At 41.4% G+C, this 20,947-nt stretch overlaps 2 protein-coding genes across 4 annotated transcripts in view; one reads left to right on the forward strand and one right to left on the reverse strand.

Annotated features, from left to right (window-relative positions):
• SLC15A5 (solute carrier family 15 member 5) overlaps positions 1–8,212 on the reverse strand; it is a 63,805-nt gene extending 55,593 nt beyond the window's left edge. For both annotated transcript variants that reach the window (XM_064459211.1, XM_009506128.2), the window contains exon 1: positions 8,192–8,212. The gene's annotated coding sequence lies outside the window, so the exon portion shown is untranslated. The remainder of the gene's footprint in view (positions 1–8,191) is intronic.
• Positions 8,213–11,981: 3,769 nt separating this feature from the next.
• On the forward strand, positions 11,982–20,573 carry MGST1 (microsomal glutathione S-transferase 1). Of its 2 annotated transcripts, none has more exons than XM_064459223.1 (5): positions 11,982–12,088; positions 12,706–12,772; positions 14,517–14,664; positions 16,801–16,895; positions 19,961–20,573. In XM_064459223.1, exons 3-5 carry the CDS (start codon positions 14,539–14,541, stop codon positions 20,205–20,207), a joined length of 468 nt encoding a protein of 155 aa, XP_064315293.1. In that variant the 5' UTR covers positions 11,982–12,088; positions 12,706–12,772; positions 14,517–14,538; the 3' UTR covers positions 20,208–20,573. The 2 variants fall into 2 exon arrangements, with proteins under 2 accessions (XP_064315293.1, XP_064315303.1); XM_064459233.1 differs by lacking the exon at positions 11,982–12,088 and adding an exon at positions 12,090–12,214.
• The last annotated feature ends 374 nt before the right edge of the window (positions 20,574–20,947 follow it).

A 20,947-nucleotide genomic window follows, 5' to 3' on the forward strand; every position in this document is an offset into this window, starting at 1 on the left:
ATACATTAATGCATTAATGTCTGTTGTGCATATTAATGTCAATTAATAATATTGACATTAATATGATTGCTCATGTAAGCATATATATCCACTTTTAGGTGTTGTGACAGGTCTGACTTTTATTTTACGCTTTTAAAGCATGTGTTTAGCCTGGAACATGTAGCTACTGCTCCAGTAAAATATCAAATAACAGTACTCATGTTATTTTTAATAAAGCATGCTACATTTAGAGCACTGATGACACAACTAAAGTGGAGAAATTAAACCATGCTTCATTACAACCAGTCCTAATCCTCCATCAATGCCTATACGTAAATCAAACTGATAAAAGACTCTAAGAAAACCCCTGGCTAATGCATTTTAACCACCACTCATTCTGCAGAAAGACATTACAACACAATACTATTTTCCTTCCTTCCAGTGTTATACAATGAACTTTGATTCTCTAAGGAATTTACACAGGGAGCCAACCAGTATTCTTTGTTAAAACTATTGCACAAAAAGTGAAAATCTAAGTTTGCTGCTTTGTAAGAGATGTTGAGATTCCTCGCTGTCATGGACTCACTAGATGGAAACTTTGTCCCATCAGTGTTTATTCTGATAAGTTATCTCTAGCTGTTGTAGGGTAAAGTTCTTAGGAAGTTGCTATCATTCTCTGCACTTGTGAGAGTTAAACTGCTTATAAGCCTTACTCGTTCAACATCTACTCCATGAACCTTCTTTATCACTGGGAAAATTCAGGTTTAAAGGAGGTGTGACTGGGCTTATTTTTCAAAAGCATAAAAATAATTGAAATCTTTGTGAGACACTTAAGCTGAGTGTGAGCCATACCCCACAAGTTAGAAAAAAAATATCTGTTGGCTTTGATAGGGTTTGGATCAGGTCTACTGCAGTGACAGAAACAAGTCAACTACTCTTATTTCTGCAAGAATGATAGTCAAAGGACTTGACTTCAAGTGAGTAATAGCCCATTAGCAATAGTCATATTTTACATGTTTCTGAATTTATCATAAAAGGTCATGAAACTTTCTAGGTGGCTTGTTTATTCAGTAAAATCTGGTAAAGAAAGGAAACCTGCACTGATTGAATGGAATGTCCATAGAGTTTAACAGGACCTTCTGTGGAAGGCTAATAGCAGAAAGACTGCATTCAGGCAAATTAGGCCACTGTAATGTGCCCTTGACCTCACTTATGTAGCATTAATATCAATTTATCTGCCTTGTCATGTGAAGAATAGAGGGAATACTGAGTGGTAAGGAGGAGTGATAAGAGTCCCCGAACTGGCTTCAAAAGCAGAGCGGGCACAATTTCAGAAAGGCATTTTAGAGCCTAAATATTAAACAGTGCACCTGAAAATTCAGAATTAAATGACTGAAGTAACTTCATGAAAGATGTAAAGAAAACATGAACTAAGAGTAATGGTGAATATATACATAATTTAAATATATGGGGCTAAAATCTGCCCTTGGGTCATAAGGTTATGCAGAGCGGATAAAGGGGCCCATTTATGCTGCTGAACAGCCATTGACTTTCACTGCTGTAGCCTGGGAAGGCAATGAAGTGACTGAGTGCATCATGCAGTGCAGTGCTAAAAGCTGAGAAAAATGAAAGAAGGATGGTAAAAACCTACACCCCCAAACTTGGGGTAGTCACTTAACTCTGTTAACAAGTTCCTTGTGTAACGGTTATAAAGTTCTGCACCCTTGCCTAGGAAGAACAGTCAGTTTCAGCAGAAAGGAGGACAGAACTTGGCTTCCATCCTAGTGTGAGCACAACATCTGAAGCCTCCTCTTCAAAAGACGGCCCATCGATGAGGATGGATTAAGTGTTAAAACAGATGCTTGTGATAAAAACCACTCTGTGAACACCTGGGTGTGGTACTCAGCAACAGGCTTCAACAGAGCTATTGAGGTGAGACAGTTGTTGGATTCTGGGTCACCAAAGTCCAGACAACATGGAGCTAGAAGGACCATGTGTGATTCAGACCTGAACTTCACTGACTTTAGATACCGTTTTCTGGAAAAGGGTATTTAACATTTACTGAACACAAAGATCTAAAATAGTTGGTCTTTTCATTGACTTTGGTAGATTTTGGATCACAATCAGAAGGACCAGAAGCTACTGCACACAGAGACAGTTACGAAGCCCGAAGTAAAAGTGGAGCATCAAATCTTCATCCCTGCTATCATAATGTCAGGATGGCTAGTGACCAGAAGTCATCATCTGACAATTAATTGTTCAGTTGGCTGTTGAAACAAGTTCAGGACCTTAGTTCACTTCCCAGCAAATGACAGTATGTGACTGTTGCAGCAGCATTTTTGTCAGGCTTCACAGGAGGATCCAAGAACTGAGTTGTCATTATTGACTGGTTATTCTCTCACCTCTTCTTGTAGTTCATTCAGGTCATTGTTGAGGTGGGTATAACAAGCCTTTCTATTCCTGTCCTTGGGATATGGAGCAGGGAAGCAACATACTAGGTATTATCTGCCCTTTTAGGAAGACTGTCATTTGCCTGCCCGTCCTCAGCTTTAGTTGTCTGATTAATCAGGTAACTCTCTACTCAGTACAAAGCATTACAAATGGAATTTGGCCAATATGGACCATACTATTATTATTATTATTGAATCAACTTGTGCTTGTTGTATCTCATGAACTACTGCATAACTGCCTCAGCGTAACTGTATGTATGTACAGTGCTCCATACTGTGCACACCTGAGCAAGGCCATTATTCTTTATGATCCCTTTCTGAGTCTAAACAGTACAGCACAAAACATAAAAATATATGCACACATGAAGTCCCTAAAAAGGGTTAAAGGAGGCTTTGAAAAATTTCTGTTTGCTAGATGATTTCTCTGAGCTCAAATGGTCTATAAAGTTTCAGGAAGAAAATATGTAACAGGCATGAATAATTTTTGTACAACTGCTGTCAGTGAGATCACCTGATGAAACAGAAACAAATTAATTCCTCGGTCAAGGCAGTAAATGATTGGATCTGCACCCATATGACTACTTTTTACTACTAAAAGCACCATTTTCAAGCATACTGCCACAAATACTAACAGTTTGAGTGCACATATACAGAATCCTGAGGCAGTGAAATTAAATGCATGGCAAAATAACTCTTTTCAAAGAAGCAGTGAACGCGGAATGAAAACCCACCAAAGCAAAGGAACTAATTCTGAAATCAGGATGCATTACTACCTGGGTCTCTATTGGATTGCAGTGTCCAAATACATACCCATCCAAACTTGGTTTATCTGATAGCAGTCATGCAATCTCACTAGTAGTAGTGAAGCAACTTTACCACAATTTTCCTGTCTCTTAACATGCATCACATCCTTTCTCTTACTGCATTCCAACCCCGGGTTTTTTGGAAGGCAAGTTACTTTGAAGGACGCCTCCCAGCAGCATTAAGAACATGGGTCTCTATGGTTCATTTTGTCTTTTGTGTTCCATGCTCCTTCACAATATATGGATCATCAAGTTTGTAGCTTCCTGTAGCTTCTTTACTTCATTAGAGCTAAAAGTCTAGCTCATGATCTGCATACTCTGGGACACTTTTGCCAGGGCAATATGACATGGACTAAGAAGAGGATGTATGTCAAGTACCTTCACTTTGTTCTGTTCTTAGGATACAGTCAACAACTCTCTCTTCAATGTGTAATGCCACCAAAATCCCTTATTGAGCCTCACAAGAAAGTAATTTTTCTTCTACAAAGACAGTTCCTGCTACTGTTAGAGGCCAATAATAAGATATATTCACTTGCAAATATGCATCTGTGTAGAAATAAGGATGGGATGAAGAGCATCAAGAGCTCAGTTCCCAGTACTCTTAGTGTAGCTACCAGGCTGGGAAGCCAATCTTCCACGGAAAGGGGCAAAATCGTGCTGTCCTTAAAGCGGGAAGCTGATTATTTTCCTTTTAGGAACACTTTCTCATCCTCCTTTACTGCAGAGCTCCTACAGTCATTTTATACATATATATATATACAGACGACTCACTATAGCTACTGTTAAGGATGTATTTTTCTCTCAGCTTCACTATACCCAATTATACAGTAAAATGCCTTAGCCAACAGGAGAGTGGCTCATTCCCACTGAAAGAAGGCAAGGTTATTGCCTTGAAATCCTTCCCATATAAGGAGGGATTTTTCATGGCTCAGAAAAGCAGCAGGAAGAAACCTGGTTTTGCTCCATGAGGAAGTGACCTGCCCTAGGTCTGTACCAGCTCACAGTGTCATGACTTCTCTGCCGTTCTGAATTCAACACCCCTGGTCAGAGTGCTGCAGATAGGAGGAAAGGGGTGAATACAATGCCTTTCCTGCCACATGGCAGAAAGAGGCTGTGTTCCTCCTGCTTACCTCCACCCCAGGCAAGGCCTGTGGATACCTTCTCTGCAGAAGGGCATAAGGGACTATTTCAGAGCTCCTGTGTGCAGTGCACACAGGTAAGAAAACCTTGCCTTAAATGTAAAAAGACAGATTACAGTGGGGGAAAAAACAACAACCCAACAAGAACTCGCACAGCTACCAGAACTAGGTTATTGAGGGTGCTATTTGTCATCCGCTGTATAATAGAGCATACATTTTGAAACAGGCTGGCGATTCCATTTCATTCACTTCTCCTTCCTATTCCACAAGTGTCATTGAAAGTAAGCAGCAAAGTCACCCTCTTCATGAATTTCTCAACTGAAATGCTCTCCTGAGGATTGTTATCCTGCTGTTATGTGATCTAGTCTGGAAGCCTGCATGTACCAAATTAAAGAGGACTCTATGAATCAAAGCTGTGAGACTTGATACTGAGGCATATAATGAGCACAAGAGCACGTAAGGCCCAGTCCTGCTCCCACAGAAATGAGCAGCAATGGTCTGATTCTGATTGTGCTTATCCAGCTATAAATCAAGTGCAACTTCACTGAAGCGCGCATCAGTAAAAAGTGAACAAGCAGTCTTTCAGCCACTAAATTCCCAACATAACACACACTGTATTTAGTACAAAATATTGTCCCAGCTTGAATTTGCCTGCAGGGTCATCCTGGCAGAAAATGCTAAGGAAATGTTCAAACTGTGTCTTAAGAGAAAAGTTGTTATGATACAACAGAGGAGTGGGTTAGCAAACCCTAGCGAGCCCCACTAACTGCCCCCATCTGCAGAAAAAAAAGAAGCAGGGATTGTTCTCAGAGACCAAACTAAGCAAAAGTACTTCTCTCCCTCTGCTATACTGCCAGATCCTCCTGAGTCCAGAGCTGGAGGCAGGATTTGATGACCAGATAGCTATTAAGAGATTCCATAAAATTTTATGTGTTTACGAGCACTCTTTATTCAAGCTAAATAGACAGTGCAGATGAATATCTCTTTGTACGGTGAGACTTAAAACAACATAGAATGTCAAGCTAAGCCACAACGTGTTATATCAGCCAAAAGACTTTCACCAGGACTAGTTAGAATTGCAATGGCAGGGAAATGAATTAGTTGCAACAGTGTGTAACAGAGAAACCATGGTTATCATGGCTTGAGGGGAAAAAAAGAAATGGTATTTTTGTTAAGGCATAGTACTCATCAGAATGGCAAGGTTGAAGCTATGAGAAAGAAAATTGCCCATTTCTACCCAAGGATTTTGTTATGCTCTTTGCAAATGGGATTGCACCAAAGAACATCATCACTACTAGAGAGAATAATTGCATCCCTATCTTATCACCTCTTTATCTTTTTAATGAGCATTGCCTGGCAAAGCACCATACACTGGGTCACAACTCTGCCCAAAGAGGATTTGTGTTTGGGTAGTGACTGAATATGAATTTGTAGCCTATTATTACTGGGCATTATATGGACCACTAAATGAAAAATGGTCCCTGTCCCAATTAACTTTTAAATCACTTACACAACTCCTTTTTTACAAGCTAAAAGACAGAGCAAGATGCAGACTCTTGTCTTGCTGTGTGGTTTGTTTTTATTTCCCATCCAGGGCTTTAGGGAGTGTGTCTCTGCTAAGCATTTCTGCAGCTGTTCAAAAGCAATCTTAGCATACAATACAGTATCTGAATAATTGTCTCAGGTGACTATTAAAGTCTACTGCTGCACCATAAAAGCATGAGGAGTAATCTTGCAGCACAGCAGAAAATACCCAGCAGCCAACCCTGCAGACCATCGTTCCTGTTAGCAGAGAGCTACCACAGCCGAGTGAAGATTCAGGAAGACAGAAAGAGCACAGGGAAGGCTCTGGACCTTAAATTGTACATTTCTTGCCAACTAAGCAAAAGTTGCTGATTGTTAAATATTGAATTGTCTGTATTCATCCCTAGCCAACTGAAGTCAATGGACTTACATCAGGGAGGACTTTAACCCATTACATGTGAAATGTTTGTCTTCTCCTTTCCCTCTCTGTCTCTCCTTACAGCCTTTTATATACTGCAGTAAAGGATCCCCTTTAAAGCCCAATGTATGGTAATACAGTTTAATTGTGGTTGGTTGGCCTGTTGGGGATAAAATGTGCTGGTTCCAAGTCATTTTGCTGACTCTAAACTTGGCTCCATACAGAGAGCTGGGGGAGGGGAGGCTGCTAATAAAAATAGCTGTGCTACCTGGCAGGGCTCTGCATACTGCAATGGTACTGTTGGAGTAGGCCCTATAATTGCAGATAATTGATTTTTAAAACAACGATGTTTGCCTCACACTGACTACACAGTTTGCCTCTTAACCCTTACATAACAACTCACACACAAATTTAACTCCCAGACAAGCACACTTTGGGCACTCATTCCTCAAGGAACAGAATGTACTCGCTCTGCATTCATTACACAACTTCTTCCAAGCTGTGAGTTGCAGACAGATGAATTGCTGAAGGCAGGAATCTCCAGCCTTCGTTTCCTGCAGGATGACAACAGACACCCAAAAGCTGGGGCATTTGTTTCCTCTCCCGACATCCTCTGACTTAGTACTTCTACAGAATCCCACCCACCTGGATCAGTGACAAATGCCAGTTGACAGGACAGGTGATTACTACTGATCAATATCTTGCTTACATGCAACACTTAGGTTCTTTCTTCCAGATGGTTGTTCCTCAAAAATAACCACCTGCGCAGGAGTACACCTCTCCTTGTCTGCCTTCAGCTCTCATAAGCATCTCCAAACTGCCAGAGAAGCTGCTCTATTAGCTAAACATGGCTCACATCCCACCAGTGACATATATACTATGTGTTAAGAAACTCCAATTTTAGATGACCAATAATGAGCGACAGGACCATTTAGCCTACTGACATTCAACCGTTACATGAATCCAGTTAAGATTAACAGTGACCAAAGGTTCAGAACATCACAGAGCAGTTTAGTACCCCCATGGGAAAATGAGCTTGCTTCAATCCACAGGGTCTAGCTCCTTCACTGCCTTACATAAATACCTACATCTACACAAGTACAAAAACCTCACGGTATGATTTGGGAGCACTTTAAAAATTAACTTTATAACTTTACCTATTTGTCTATAGACATACCAGGTCTGTATGTCTACAGGTATCTCCAGTATCCGTAAAGCTTTTGCTTGTTTACTTCTAGGAATCTCTTGTCTGCAGAGATACCTTGGTAACTTCTTGCTAGATACTTCTAATCATCTCTGTCTCTCCTCAGTTGCTCACTTAAATTGACTGTAAGCCTTCTATGTGCATTTGGAGTGGCACTGTAGCAAGAAACTTTCCAGTTTGGTTTCCAGCTTTGTGATTTTCTTGTGCCACTAGATCAGAGCAGTAGTATCACAAGGAAAACTTTACTGACTCTTAATGGTTGAAACCTCAATGTCTTAAAACTCATTTTGCTCTCTATTCTTTGTCTCCTTTCTGTTCAATCTGTGAAATGAAACTTGATAACCTCTCTGCTTTTATAATGAATATTTTTCTCTGTCTGCTACTTCAGTGTTATTTTAAAGGATCAGATTTTGTTCCGCAAGCTGTATTTGATAATGCTTAACAAATAACTCTTCTCACTGGATTAGTTTAAAAGTAACTTACTATGGTGTTGGCAAAATCTGTTTTATTAGTACATCTGAGCATTATAATGACATTGACTCTCTCAGGGCCTTTAATGACACACAATATCTTGCTTTCCTAATCAAAACAATTGTACAGATCAAATAGCACCATAAAAGCTGAGGTTGATGCCCTTTTCCCTTCAGTACTGCACAGGACTTTAAACACCTCACCGCATATGCGTTACTTTCAGCTGCAAAGCTGGTTCTGTGCTGCAGATGTATTTTCAGAAGCGAGACCACTGCTGGAGTATTCATGTGCACTGAAAGAGGAATCAAGGCGAAAAATGGTTCATGATGTGCTCATACACAGACCTACTGAAAAGGTTTACCTAGGTGCCCGCCGATCCCTTTCTGAGTTGTGCCTCAACTGGAATATCAAGCTGTGCAGGGCAAGAGCTTACAGACATTTTTCATGTGTTGAAGTATTTCTTATGATATGTCTACATCACAGCTTTTGATCCCCCCCCTTGCATATATGCCTTGTAGCAATGGTGCTACTTGATGGAAGACAGTAAGCAACTTTAGAGAATAACCTTACTCATTGTCTCTTTAAATGACCAGCAAATGAGCTTTGTGCGATTTTTGAATCATGTATTAATGATGTATAACTGAGCAGACAATCAGCAGATATGACCATTCTTGTGCTGTGTGGAGACTATCTCCTTTCACCTTCTCTCACTGCTTGTTCATCACCAACCAATGTGACTGGTCACTTAAAAGTATATACTATCGTTTCCGCCTCATAAGCGAGGAACTGGAATTTTTCAAACAACCTACATTCCACTACTGAGAACTGTCTTCCTCCAAACAGTGGCCTGAATAAAAGAGACGGACAGGTGGACACAGCTGTTTTGGAGTTAGAATCTCAACCAAACGGCAGCTTATGCCAGAGAACCCTTCACTGAGCTATACCCAGCAGGAAGCATTCCTAACTGAAGAAAGATCCTTTCTTGCTGTTTTTGAAGCAGTTTCCCAGAGAAAGAAGACAGCAGCTTGAGATCCTCTGAAGCAGAAGCATGTGAATCACAGCGAGATTACATAGGTGTCAACATCTAATACAGCAGAACTGCTTTCTAACCAGAGGGTGTAGGTTTTAATGGAGTATCACAAAAACTGACTCTGGTCCATTACACTAAACATTTTTGCAACACTCTTCTTTTGGCATGCAAACAGTATTTCAGAATTTAAGTTAAAATATGAACTGAAACTCAGTGTTCATGATTTTTTTTACTCTGTAAATCCTTGGTTGATTTAATGCAGGAGGCAAAATTTGTCGATTTTACAGAACAGCTATTTGAGGAAACAACTCATTTATGTTAGCAAGGGGGTGGTGAACAGAAACTTCAGGTGTGGTGAGAATGTATTGTTGGTGCCTTCTTCACCACTCTAATTATGGTGGATAAATGGAGCCAGAGGAGGAGACAGGATGGAACAAGGCTGATCAATATATGCCTCTCCCTTGCCTTCCCTGCAGTCAAAAGAGAATGATTGCACTTATCTGGCCTTCTTCGGGAGTATCTATTCCTTGCTGGAGGTTAAATGAAAAACTCTTGCATTCCTACTTTTATGCTGACCCTAAATTTGTGTCCTGATTCTACTGTCTCTGGCTATATGGATAGTTCTTCAAGTCAATGGGAAAATTGTCATGAAAAAGGGTTGCTCACATGAATGAGGTTTGCAAGATCAAGCCCTTCATGATCAGTATAACCCTGGGCATCGGACTGATATGGCGTCCCTGATTTACAAGAGTAATCCTATTAGCATCAAAGGGACAATTCACATGAGTAAGGACTGTGAGAATGGGCCCCTCAGGAGCAACTATCACCACAGTTATGTATCTAACCTCACTTAGATCACAGCAGTTTTCAAATGTTGTACAGGCACTTTATGCTGCTACTGAACTTTGAGAAGAAAATAGACCTTGAGCTCAAGTTTACTTCTGCTTTACTGACTATGGCCCTGGTTTTGCACTCTATTTAGACTCCTCCCCACTCTAAAGTGGTTCAGGGTCTGCAAGAAATATTGGCTTCTCTTCTTGTTTCTTTTCTTTTTCTTTCCCTTTCTTTCACTTCTGTCTTTCCTTTCTAATTTTGTTTTCTTTTTATCATTTCTCTTATTTCCTTTTTTATTTTTGTCTTTTCTCTTCCCTTATTTTCTTTCAATTTTTCCTTTTGTTTTTAATTTCCTTTAATTTCCTTTCCCCTTCCTCTTCTTTTTTTTTTCTTTCACTTTTTCTTTTTTCTTTATCTTTCATCTTTCCCTCCTCTTTTCCCTCCCTTCCTCATATCTTCTTTCTGTGCCTTCCTTAGAATTAGGGGAATTCAATGATGGTGGGAAAAAATTAATAAGATGTTGGCCTCAGAATTCAGACTGGGAACGTGTAAGCTTTCCCAGTTTCATAGGTGTTTTTTAAGATCACATAAATCAATCTAAATTTCCAGAATCTGTAAAACAGGAATGCGAAATCCAAAGTAAAGGGTGATTTTTGTATCATTTCTAGCTGCATTTCTGCTTCTCTTTATATCCTACCTACAACTAATGAAAATGGCTTTCTGGTGTTTCCAGGTCTAGTTCTGAGAACTGCATATAAATCAATTACCAGCTGTTCCTCTCAAGTATAATAATGTAGGTTTAGTTTAACTCTGTTAACTTAATAGGTTTACCTTCTTTTAAATGGGCTTTGTTTAAAGATTAGAATGCCAAGCAAAAAAAAAAAAAGTAATAGAAAATAATTATAGTTTTATTGCAATAGTCCTAATTACACTATGTGATTGGGTCATGTTACATGTTAGATGTCGTACAAAAAATTTATGAAGATGAAATTCCTGCCTGGAAGTAATTATGAACTGCAGAAATGCCTCCATTTTTTAAAAATAAATCCATTCCCTGGATGCATCCATGTTCATGCGAGTATTTGCTGTGTCCTTAACGACAACAAAGGTTGTTGAACCCAGCTTCTACCCTTGTTTAAGAACAGTTCTCAGTTCTGATACTGCAGGCCTTGCTCAAACAAGTTTTGCTGTGTTTGATAGTTAATGAGTCACACAGGTCTGCACACACAGGTATTTAACGTGACATGAAGCACAGAAGTAACATCAATGAACGCTGAATATATGTACCCTAAGACTAGCTTTTCCATAATGATGCAGCTTTAAAAATGGTATCCCTTTCTGAATTTGTACACATCTTTAGGATTATTTCTGAAATCTTTACTGGGCACCTGACTACAGTTACCTCTGTTTTCTTCAGCCTTGTTTATCATGAGCTGCTTAGTCACAAGCATTACTCCAGAGTTGTGAGGAGTGCTGTGGGAATAGCATAATTTTCTCTGAAGAAGCAGTGGCAGCGGGTTTCCTCCTTTCACCACCTCCTAGCGCGCCAGTAGAAGTCTGTGGCCAGCGCTGAAGTTCCTTTATTTTCTGTTATGCTTTGCAAAGCAACATGATGCATATTGACTGAAACAGCACTGATGGCCTGGCAATGCAGGCGTTTTGGGTTTTTTTTCCTTTGGTAAAAGTTCAGATCCACCAAAACAATGTAGGATCCCAAAGCACTGAGGCTTTAGGTGCTTTACATAGTTTTTCAGGTAAGCTTTGAGCCCACTTGGTAGCGTGTGCAATCGCTGGACACGGGGTGTCCCTAACAAAGCGTGGCTCGGTCACAATCTCCGGTTTCCCTCTGTCTCAAAGTCCAGGGGTGTTCAGACAGGAGGGCTTTTTCTTGCTTGTTCTTTTCCCTGGTTTTCTTTCTTCTCCTCCCAGGTAACGCTTGCTGGGGCCTGGCCCCGCACCCTGCCTGTCCCAGCTGAGCCACCGCGGCCCAACCGGCGCTCGGCCCACCACGACACCGGCCCCGAAGGCGGCGGCCCGCGGGGAACATCGGCCCCGCGAGTGGGGTAGAGGCCGCCATCCCCGGCGGCGAGCCGGGCCGGGCCCGCCTCCGCGCCCGAGGGGGCGAGGCGAGGCGAGGCGGGGCCAGGCCCCGGGGCGGGCGGCCCGGAGGCGCCGCGGCCGGCCGGGAGGAGCGGGGCCGGCCGCGGTGTGCGCGCTCCGAGGGGAAGCGGGCGAGGTGCGTGGGCGCTGCGGCATGGCGGCCCCCGCGGACGGCCGGGAGCGGACGGGCCCCTTCTCCCGCCTTCCCCCGCCCCGTCACCCCTCGCCGCCTTCCGGGGCGCGAAACCCTCGGCGGGGAGCGGTGAGGGGGCCGCGGGACCGGGGCCGCGGCGAGGTTTCCCTCCGGGCTGCCGGGTGGGGTGAGGGGGGTGTGGCGGCGCGGTGCCCGCGGCGGGGGCAGCGCCCCCCGGGGCCGGGGCTCTCCTGCTGCGCGGGTCCGTCCGCCCCCACCGGGAAGCGTGAAGGGAGGGCGGCGTGCGGGCGGGCCGCGCCGCCCCCATCAGCGCGGGGCCCGGGGCAGGGAGCGGCGGCGGCGGCGGCCGCACCCGGCTGCTGGACCCGCTCGTTCGGAAGCGGAGTTTGCGGCGGGCCGCGGGGCCTCGCCGGGCGGTCGGCAGTAGTTTAAGCGTGCTTTGAAAAGTCTCGTTGTAACACACGAAGGACAAAAAGCCGGTCCCGGTGCTGATACTGCTGATGGCAGCTGCACGGTCGGGCGGCGTGGGGACGTGAGCGTGGCTGTGCTCCCGCCCGGGGCGCAGCGGCTGACCTGTCTTTACCCATTTTGCTTTTAAGGCCCTTCACGCGGTATCTAGACTTGCGCACTTACCAGGCCCGGGTCTCGCATTCCCGCCACGGAGAGGTATGACATTTGCAGATCAGGCTGTTTGTAGTCTTCTGTCCCTCCAAGCTCTGTGCTCTTCTAGTATGTGGGGTTTATTTTTGGCTTTTCTGCTGGTGTTAAAACTATGAAATCTTCGTTAAGGTTTTGATCTTTCCTTTTCGTGGTGAAGGCGAGACCTGGGCTTTATGAGAGTTTGGGAAGGCCAACGCTACTAGTTGGGAAAATAGATAAACGTGGTGTAGTTCCAGCGGGAGGCACACAGGGACACTGGTGAACAGTGTCTCATGACTTTGCATAGTTCTTGGATATATTTTCTAATATATATAAATATATGTATTTTTAAAATTATTTTTAAACCCAGTAAGGAAAAATGCTCTAAAGCCACAGATTTCCTTTCTTTTTGTTGTGTGAAACTGCTGAGAAAAGTCTTTGCTAAATTGCTGATTATCTTGAGAACTGCTTTACTGTGAAGTGAGAGGAAGGAAAGTTACACTGAATTTCCTGTAATCCATAGACCCAGTGCTTGGCCTGGTGAGCCAAGCACTGTTTTGGAAAGGATAAAAGAGAGAGCAAAATCCCATTACCACAGCCAGACAGGTCCAGACAAGGCTACATCTGTTTCACTGAGCAAACGGCTGCTTACCTCCATCCTGCCCACCTCCCCACCAAGGATGTGCCTTCAGAGCAATAGTCGTCTACTGCTCTCATCTAGTCCAGTTGCCTTTGTTTGGCTATAGCTGGCAATGACTCTGTGCTGAAAGCAGGATGAGAGATTGTTAGAGCTGTAATCAAGTTGTTATTGACTTTTTATTACTGTTGTTAAAACGATATTATAGGAAATAACGAAGTTAACTATAACAAAAAATACATCTATTTCAGTCTTGAGTGAAGCTAAGACATACTAGTTTTATGCATTCCTACCCACTAACTGCACGATTGAAACACTTGATGAGGCAAAAGCCTTGCTCCGTGCAGAGCACAAAGTGAATGTGCAAGGGGATATGCTTTTTGTTTTATGTGCATTCAGTCCTCATCACATTATTAACTTCATGGTGTTGATAACAGGTACCACCTCCATAGCACTGTGGGTTTGATATGGTCTCATTGGAGAGAGAGTTCATTAGCTTAAACCTCCCATGATAAAAGCATAAATAGTTTTCTGCTTTTTGTCATTCCAACTTAATCTTTGCCCGTGAATCATGCTAAAAGCAATTTTTAAGAGCAAGGTCTCAAAGGAGAAAAATGCGTGTTTAACTCAGTTTGATGACAAGTTATTGCTGGGTGGGAAGATACTGGTTAGTTTGAAAGCTGAACTGCAATTACAATTGTGTCATTTTACCAGAAAAAAAAAAAAAAAAGGTAGGCAATACTAATTTTCCTCTTTAAACACTATAGTAGGTATAGTATGTGATCAAACTCTTTTTATCCTGGTAACTACTTAGGGAAATTCACAAGTTCAGATAAATTGGTCTAAAAGTGGTCTAACTACTTGTGTTATTTTAAAAGTGTACTGATTCTGTGACTAAATTTTGTTTCTGCAATTACATTAAATATTTTGGTGGTTTATATTTTTGACAGTTTAATAAGCAGATATAATGGAAGTGAAATATTAAATGAAAATAAATTTGTTTGAAAATAAACTTCACAGTGGTAAAATTGTGCTGTCATTGCAGTGATGCTTAAAAAAAGTCTTTTCTGACAATCTTTTTGTCAGAACTTTGAATTGCGATGATTTTAGCCTAACTTTAATGTTTTGTTAAAGGTCGTCAGTGAGAAGTGAAGAAATGGCTAAATTGACCCAGTTAATTGACAATGAAGTCTTCCGGGCTTATGCTACTTATGCAACCATTGTTCTTCTGAAAATGATGCTAATGAGCCTTATAACAGCATACTTCAGAATCACAAGAAAGGTAAGAAACTGGGAATACTGTCTGGTAGAATAGATCGAAATTCGTATTGAAATACAGAGCTATCGCAGGTGTTTCTTTTCTTTTTAGCTTTCAAATGCTGGTGCCGTTCCTTTTCTTCCTCCTCGCTCCTCTAACAGTATCCTGAGTTTGGCACGTTGGTGCTTTGTTGGTCTCTAAATGGATGACATCTTTAACCTAATTATGAGACTGTGTCCTACAGTTGCATTTGACTCACCTTACCCTTCTAAAACATTTCTATTATTTTTAAATAAGAGTTTTTAATAACTGTAATTTCCACTGTCTTCTGCAGAAAGCTGGTGTCTATGGTACCCAATTTATAAAGTAAATAAAATGTGATATGGAGCCATGTTGTATGAATAACCAACTAGTTGGGTCAGAATAGGGGATATGAAGTGGATTTCTGTGCAGCTATAACCCTTTCATCCAGTAATACTAAAGCTCTTTACACTCCCTAATTATTTTACCCTTCCCATTGCAGGTAGGTCATTATCTAAAAAAAAATTTTTTTTTTCTAGAATGAGAGGCTGCAAATTTACATGGATTGATGTGTAGGCTAGAAAAGTATGTGAAAGATCCACTTCATCAGTCATTTTTTCTCACACAAGAAACCATTGAGGTTTACTAAATACTGCAGAAGCTGCATCTAGCTTAGGAGAGCGTGCTCATGGGAAGCATCATGTTATGTTTGACCTGTTCTTGGTCTTCTCTAGGCATCTGCTCATGGCCACTGTTGGTAACACTTGGTCTTGGGCTGAAATAGCCCTGAGTTTGCCTCATATGGCTATTCTTGTGAGATCTGCTTCTGCAAGATGGTGTATGCTTCAAGGATTTTGCTGCAGTCCCGTAATTGAATTGCTGCTTTTAGTTCCTGCTGGGTGGAAGAGAACCCAGCTGAACTGTTTTGTTGCTCCTGAACTCCTAATAGCACTGCATTTGAGCTACTGCTGGTTTCTGATAGCTCCTAGGTCTTTGGCACAGCTGAAAATTGAGTATAGTAGAACACACAGCCTGTCTTGTATGTTCAAAATAGGACCCAGGTGCCTGTGTTGTAACCTTACATCCTTTTGCTCTTGTGAAACCGTGTCAGCTGTATTGGTCCTATATGTAGATCCAATGGAGTCCTGTATTGATGCACATCCCATATTACGATCCATATGTTTGCAGGTGATGATAGACTTTTCATTAATTTGGAGTCCTTGGTTTTCTTACGATGGACAGTAATATTATCAACAGACAAATTAGTAAAGCAATTTTTATTTCCTATTTAATATTAAAAAAGTTTTTAAAATATTAAGAAAACATGGAGGAAAGCAGGTAGTGGAGCAAGAGAAGATAAAGTGTTGCTGATACTGTTAACGTGTCTCCAGAATTTTTAGGCCACGGATATTCCACGGAAAGGGATCAAGGCTGCCTAAGAAAGCAATCATGTAGCTCTCCTAAAATCAAAATGTTTTCTTGACTTAAGCCTGCATAGCCTGAACAGCCCACAGAATGCATGTGTTACCGTGTGTCAGCAGGGCGAGATCTACTACAGTCTGCGCTAACAGAGTTAAATGTTGTTTTCAAAAAGTATTTGGAGGTAATAACAGGTCATGTAAGTGGAAAAATTTGTACATAAGAGGAAAGGGAGAAACTTACTTGGTCATAAAAGGGGATGGGATGAGTTTCTTAGATGCTGTTGCTGTGTAGACTTCTGAAGAAGGAAGGAAGGAAGGGTTCCAAAAGGGCTTTCAGGTAATTTGTCAAGAATGGTGAAAAAGAGACTTAGGCAGTACAGACAGTAGTTCTACCTTCCAGGTCCTTAACATTCCTTCAGCCCACTGGCATTACTTCAGACTGAGTGTCAGTCATCTGCCATGCTTGTCCATCTTACAAGAAGGCTTTATCTACCTGTGTAAAGTACATTAAGTTGTCAGCACACAAGCTACATACAGGGTAGACTCAAGAAAATGGTAATGCAGTGAACAATATATTATTCCCTGTGCATCTGACTTCGGGCAAGTTATGTGAAGTTATAGAGGTATTAGTAAAAAGAGTGACCTTTATAGCACACTGCCTCGACTAGAAGAAACATCCTAGCTTCTAATGTCTCTTGTGTGTTTATATTTGAAATAGGCATTTGCCAACGCAGAAGATACAGCATCATTTGGTAAAGGTGAGAATGCTAAAAAATATCTGCGGACTGATCCGGATGTCGAACGTGTACGCAGGTAATGCATAGGAGCCTTTAAAAATTATTTTAAATAGCAGAATAATACTAAATCAAGGAATTAATTTCACCCCATCCTTTTTGGCAAGCCTGTGTGTATCTTGCTTTATGTAATAATCTAATAGATTAATTTGTCTAAATGAACAAACCATTCCACATTCAAATCATCAGCATGCGTACTAAAAGTAAGTCATTGTCTAGTTATAATAGCGAACTCTTGGATAGTATCCTGTATGCATGGGGGAAGTGGTGAGAAGGTCGTAAAATATGACCATATGTTGATTTAGTATGAAGCAGTGTACATTAAGTGTAAATCAGCTTTCTATATAATTTGATCACCAGTTGCAATAGTTGCACCTTTTCCTAAAGTGTAAAGGAAATAACAGGGAAGAGGAGTAACACTATGCTGAAGTCCTAGAACTCTGGAGTTGTAATGAGGGCATTAACCTGGCAAACCTTACCGAATGGGAGTCAAAGCCTGTGCTCTTTTTGCTGGATTGAATCAGGGTAACTCACTGATGAGTCAATTGTACAGGGAAGTTGACCAGCCTTCTGGAAGAATGCTATTAACAGTATGGCAGCGTGCAAACTGTGGTGCATGTATTTTGTTTTGCAGAATGTAAGCTGTATTTCCGTGGGCTAAATGTTGCAGCTTATTTAATTTTATTTATCTGATGACAAAATTTTCAGTTACCAAAATCATAACTTTAGAGATTTGATACACCTGTGCTAACAAGCAAAGCTTTAACAGAATGCTTTCCATATCATTATTCCTTAATGAAGCTAACAGTTTCTTTGCTATATAGATTTTTGTACCAGAAGCTTGAACGTGAACGAACTGTTTTCATTTAAACCAATAGGGAAGATCTTGAAAATAAGTATCAGCTCTGATTTCAGAACAGTGCGTCCTTGCAAATGTAGATGACTCTGGTTCCATGAAGACTAGTATATTTCTGTATGTCTCTCCTGGATTAAAATCTCAGGAAGAAGAGTCTAATCTCAGTGGGCTGTAAAGATGCTCTGAACTTTCCTTTTCTTCCCCTGAGTGGTACAGGGAGTTGTTAGTTTTTTTGATTTGCTGGTTGTTATATAAAAATGGGCACTTTCTGGTGAGGAGTAATTCATTTCTATTTGTAAATTCTAAGAGGATAACTAAGTCAATACTAACTTCACGACCAGATGCCCTTTTAACTCAAATTGCTACATTAGAGAAATGACAGCTACCTCACTGAGTCATTTACTCAGATCAGTTTTTTAAAACACTGTATTATAAATCCTGTGTCGCTGTTTTGCGGAGTTGTTCAGACTTCCTGAGACCTAGTAAGTCAGCTTGGTTCTAGGTACTCCACTGGGGTTGCAGCATCCATTTTTTCCTCCCAACAACGGTTCTTAATGGAAGTTTACTGTATTTTCTTTTTGTGCTGGGGTAGAGTTAATTTTCTTCAGAGTAGCTGGTGTGGGGCTGTGTTTTGGATTTGTGCTGAAAACAGTGTCAATAACACAGGGATGTTTTAGTTACTGCTGAGCAGCGCTTACACACAGTCAAGGCCTTTTCTGCTCCTCACGCCACCCCACCAGCAAGTGGGCTGGGGGTGCACAAGAAGCAGGGAGGGGGCACAGCCAAGACAGCTGACCCCAACTGACCAAAGGGATATTCCACACTATATGACATCATGCTCAGCATCTGAAGCTGGCAGGAGAAGAAGGGGAGGGGCGGGAGCATTCAGAGTTATAGCACTTAGTCTTCCCAAGTAACTGTTACACGTGATGGAGCCCTGCTTTCCTGGAGATGGCTGAACACCTGCCTGCTGATGGGAAGGAGTGAAGGAATTAATTGTTTTGCTTTGCTTGCATGCATGACTTTTGCTTTACCTATTAAACTGTCTCTATCTCAACCTAGGCGTTTTCTCACTTTTACTCTTCTGATTCGCTCCCCCATCCCACCAGGGGGGGAGTGAATGAGCGGCTCTGTTGGGCTTAGTTGCCAGCTGGGGTTAAACCACAACACTTTTGCAAACTTCATGGCAGCAGATAACGCCACATAGATTCTGCTATATAAAAAGAATGTATTCAGAATGTATTCTCTTCTATATAAGTGATTGGAATTTGTTAGGTTTGTGGGTATAGAAAAGACATTACTTTCTTCAGTGTACTTCTTTGGGGGAAAAAAAGCTGGAGGATATGTAATGATTAATGAGTTCAGAAAACAGCTGCAAAACAGCACCATGTTTTGATTCTAGTTGGCTGTGAAATTTGACATAATTAGTAAGGCTTAGGACATTTTTTCAATCAGTAAATTTGGCTGGAAGTGTAATTTATTTAAAGAGGTAAAGGGAGCAGGGAAGGTTTAGGAAGAGGCATGAAAGAATACTTCAAGATCTGGAGTTCAGTCTCAACACATTTTTAGTAAATTATATTATGGTTTCAAAATTTCAAACATTTTTCAGCTATTTGAGTACTTAGTAGAGAAGAAAATGAACCAAAAGTGTAACTGTCATACCTGTTAGATGCTCAAAAATAACATTCTTCAGGATAATTGAACTTCATGAAGATTTGATAGAATGTTTCATATATATGATATTTCATATTTTCTTTATGGAGACTGCAAACTGAGTTTATGGGATTGGAATAGACCATCTGGGCCATGAAGTCTAGTAGTTGCAGCCATAGTCATCCAGTGAATTTGATGTTCAGTTGAGAGAAGCTACAAGAAAATTCCAGCTGCTATCTGTCTTCTTCCCTGCCTTTCCTTGCACTCTTGCACACCTAGGTGCACTCATATACCTCATGTAAGTCCCTAATATTACCAAGATGCTGTGGAAAAACTAAGACCTTTCATACAGCAGATCAGAAGCTTAAAAATGTGGGTGCGGCAGGAGAGTGATGTCAGGTGAACATGCTGAAATAATTTCAGTAGCTGAATCAAGTCCCCACTGCAGAGGAAGCCAGCAGTTGTGCTAGGGCCTTAGCAGTAGCATGATCTGAAGGTGCTGAAAAATAATGATGCTTGAAGTGGTTTATTCAACAAAATCTAACACTGTAAAACAACTTTGCTTGTTTTCTCAGAGGCCACCTGAATGACCTTGAAAATATTGTCCCGTTTCTTGGCATTGGACTGCTGTATGCTCTCAGTGGCCCTGAGCTGTACACAGCCTTGCTGCATTTCAGGATCTTCGCCGGGGCTAGGATCGCTCACACCTTTGCATACTTGATCCCGCTTCCCCAGCCTGGCAGAGGTTTGTCTTGGGCAGTTGGGTATGCAGTGACCATCTCGATGGCGTACAAAGTGCTGAAGACGGCGTTGTACCTGTAGCAGAGTTGTGGCTTCTGTGTACCGTGTGACATTCCACACAAAGTTCCCAGCCGTGTATGTTGATGTCTTGAATGAGCCAGCATGAGTTTTCCATGCTGACTGGAATTCATTTTTTAACAGAGGCTTTTCATTCCTGTTCAGAAATATTTCTTTTTGCAGGAAAAAAATCGTTCTTCCTGTATTTGCTATTCATGGGCTGCATTGTCAAAATGTTAGATTGAATGTTCCCTTTGCGATTTGTCAAGTGCTTATGATTCTAAACGTGCGATGATGCTGTATTGATAGCATGTGTGGTAATTTTCTACAGATGCACTATTTTTGGCTGTAGCTCGAGTCTAAATCAATAAAGATGAGGGGAAAAAAGCACGTTTGTATTTTTGTTTTCATTTTGACTCTTCTCACTGCAGCCAGCAAATAGCGTGTCACTATGTATCTGGAAGAGATTCCAATCATACAGTTCTTTGAAGAATGCTTACCTTAATAATAAGATGTAACCAGTAACGCTAGGCTTGTTGTAAAAAATCTTTGATGAAATTGTTCTTTGTATAATCCACTTCAGGATTAAAAAACCCAAACCGTTGCAGCTCCATTACTCTCAGTTGAATAGATTAAAAAGAAAAAAAAAGTATTTGGGCTCGACTCTGTTTAGTGACACTGGTGAAAATTTGAAGTAATTATTTGTGTTGAAGTTACTCCAAACATAGGTTTTGTGACTGAATGTAAGTGTAGACTCTTTGTAG

The sequence above is a fragment of the Phalacrocorax carbo genome, chromosome 1 (genome assembly GCF_963921805.1).
Source record: "Phalacrocorax carbo chromosome 1, bPhaCar2.1, whole genome shotgun sequence".
NCBI lineage: Eukaryota > Metazoa > Chordata > Aves > Suliformes > Phalacrocoracidae > Phalacrocorax > Phalacrocorax carbo.

What these genes read in the sequence shown, in the direction of transcription:
- MGST1 (XM_064459223.1), top strand. Translation starts at nt 14,539, where the DNA reads ATGGCTAAATTGACCCAGTTAATTGACAATGAAGTCTTCCGGGCTTAT. An exon ending in ACTTCAGAATCACAAGAAAG is followed by an intron (nt 14,665 to 16,800) that starts GTAAGAAACTGG and finishes TATTTGAAATAG; the next exon opens with GCATTTGCCAACGCAGAAGA. An exon ending in GATGTCGAACGTGTACGCAG is followed by an intron (nt 16,896 to 19,960) that starts GTAATGCATAGG and finishes TTGTTTTCTCAG; the next exon opens with AGGCCACCTGAATGACCTTG.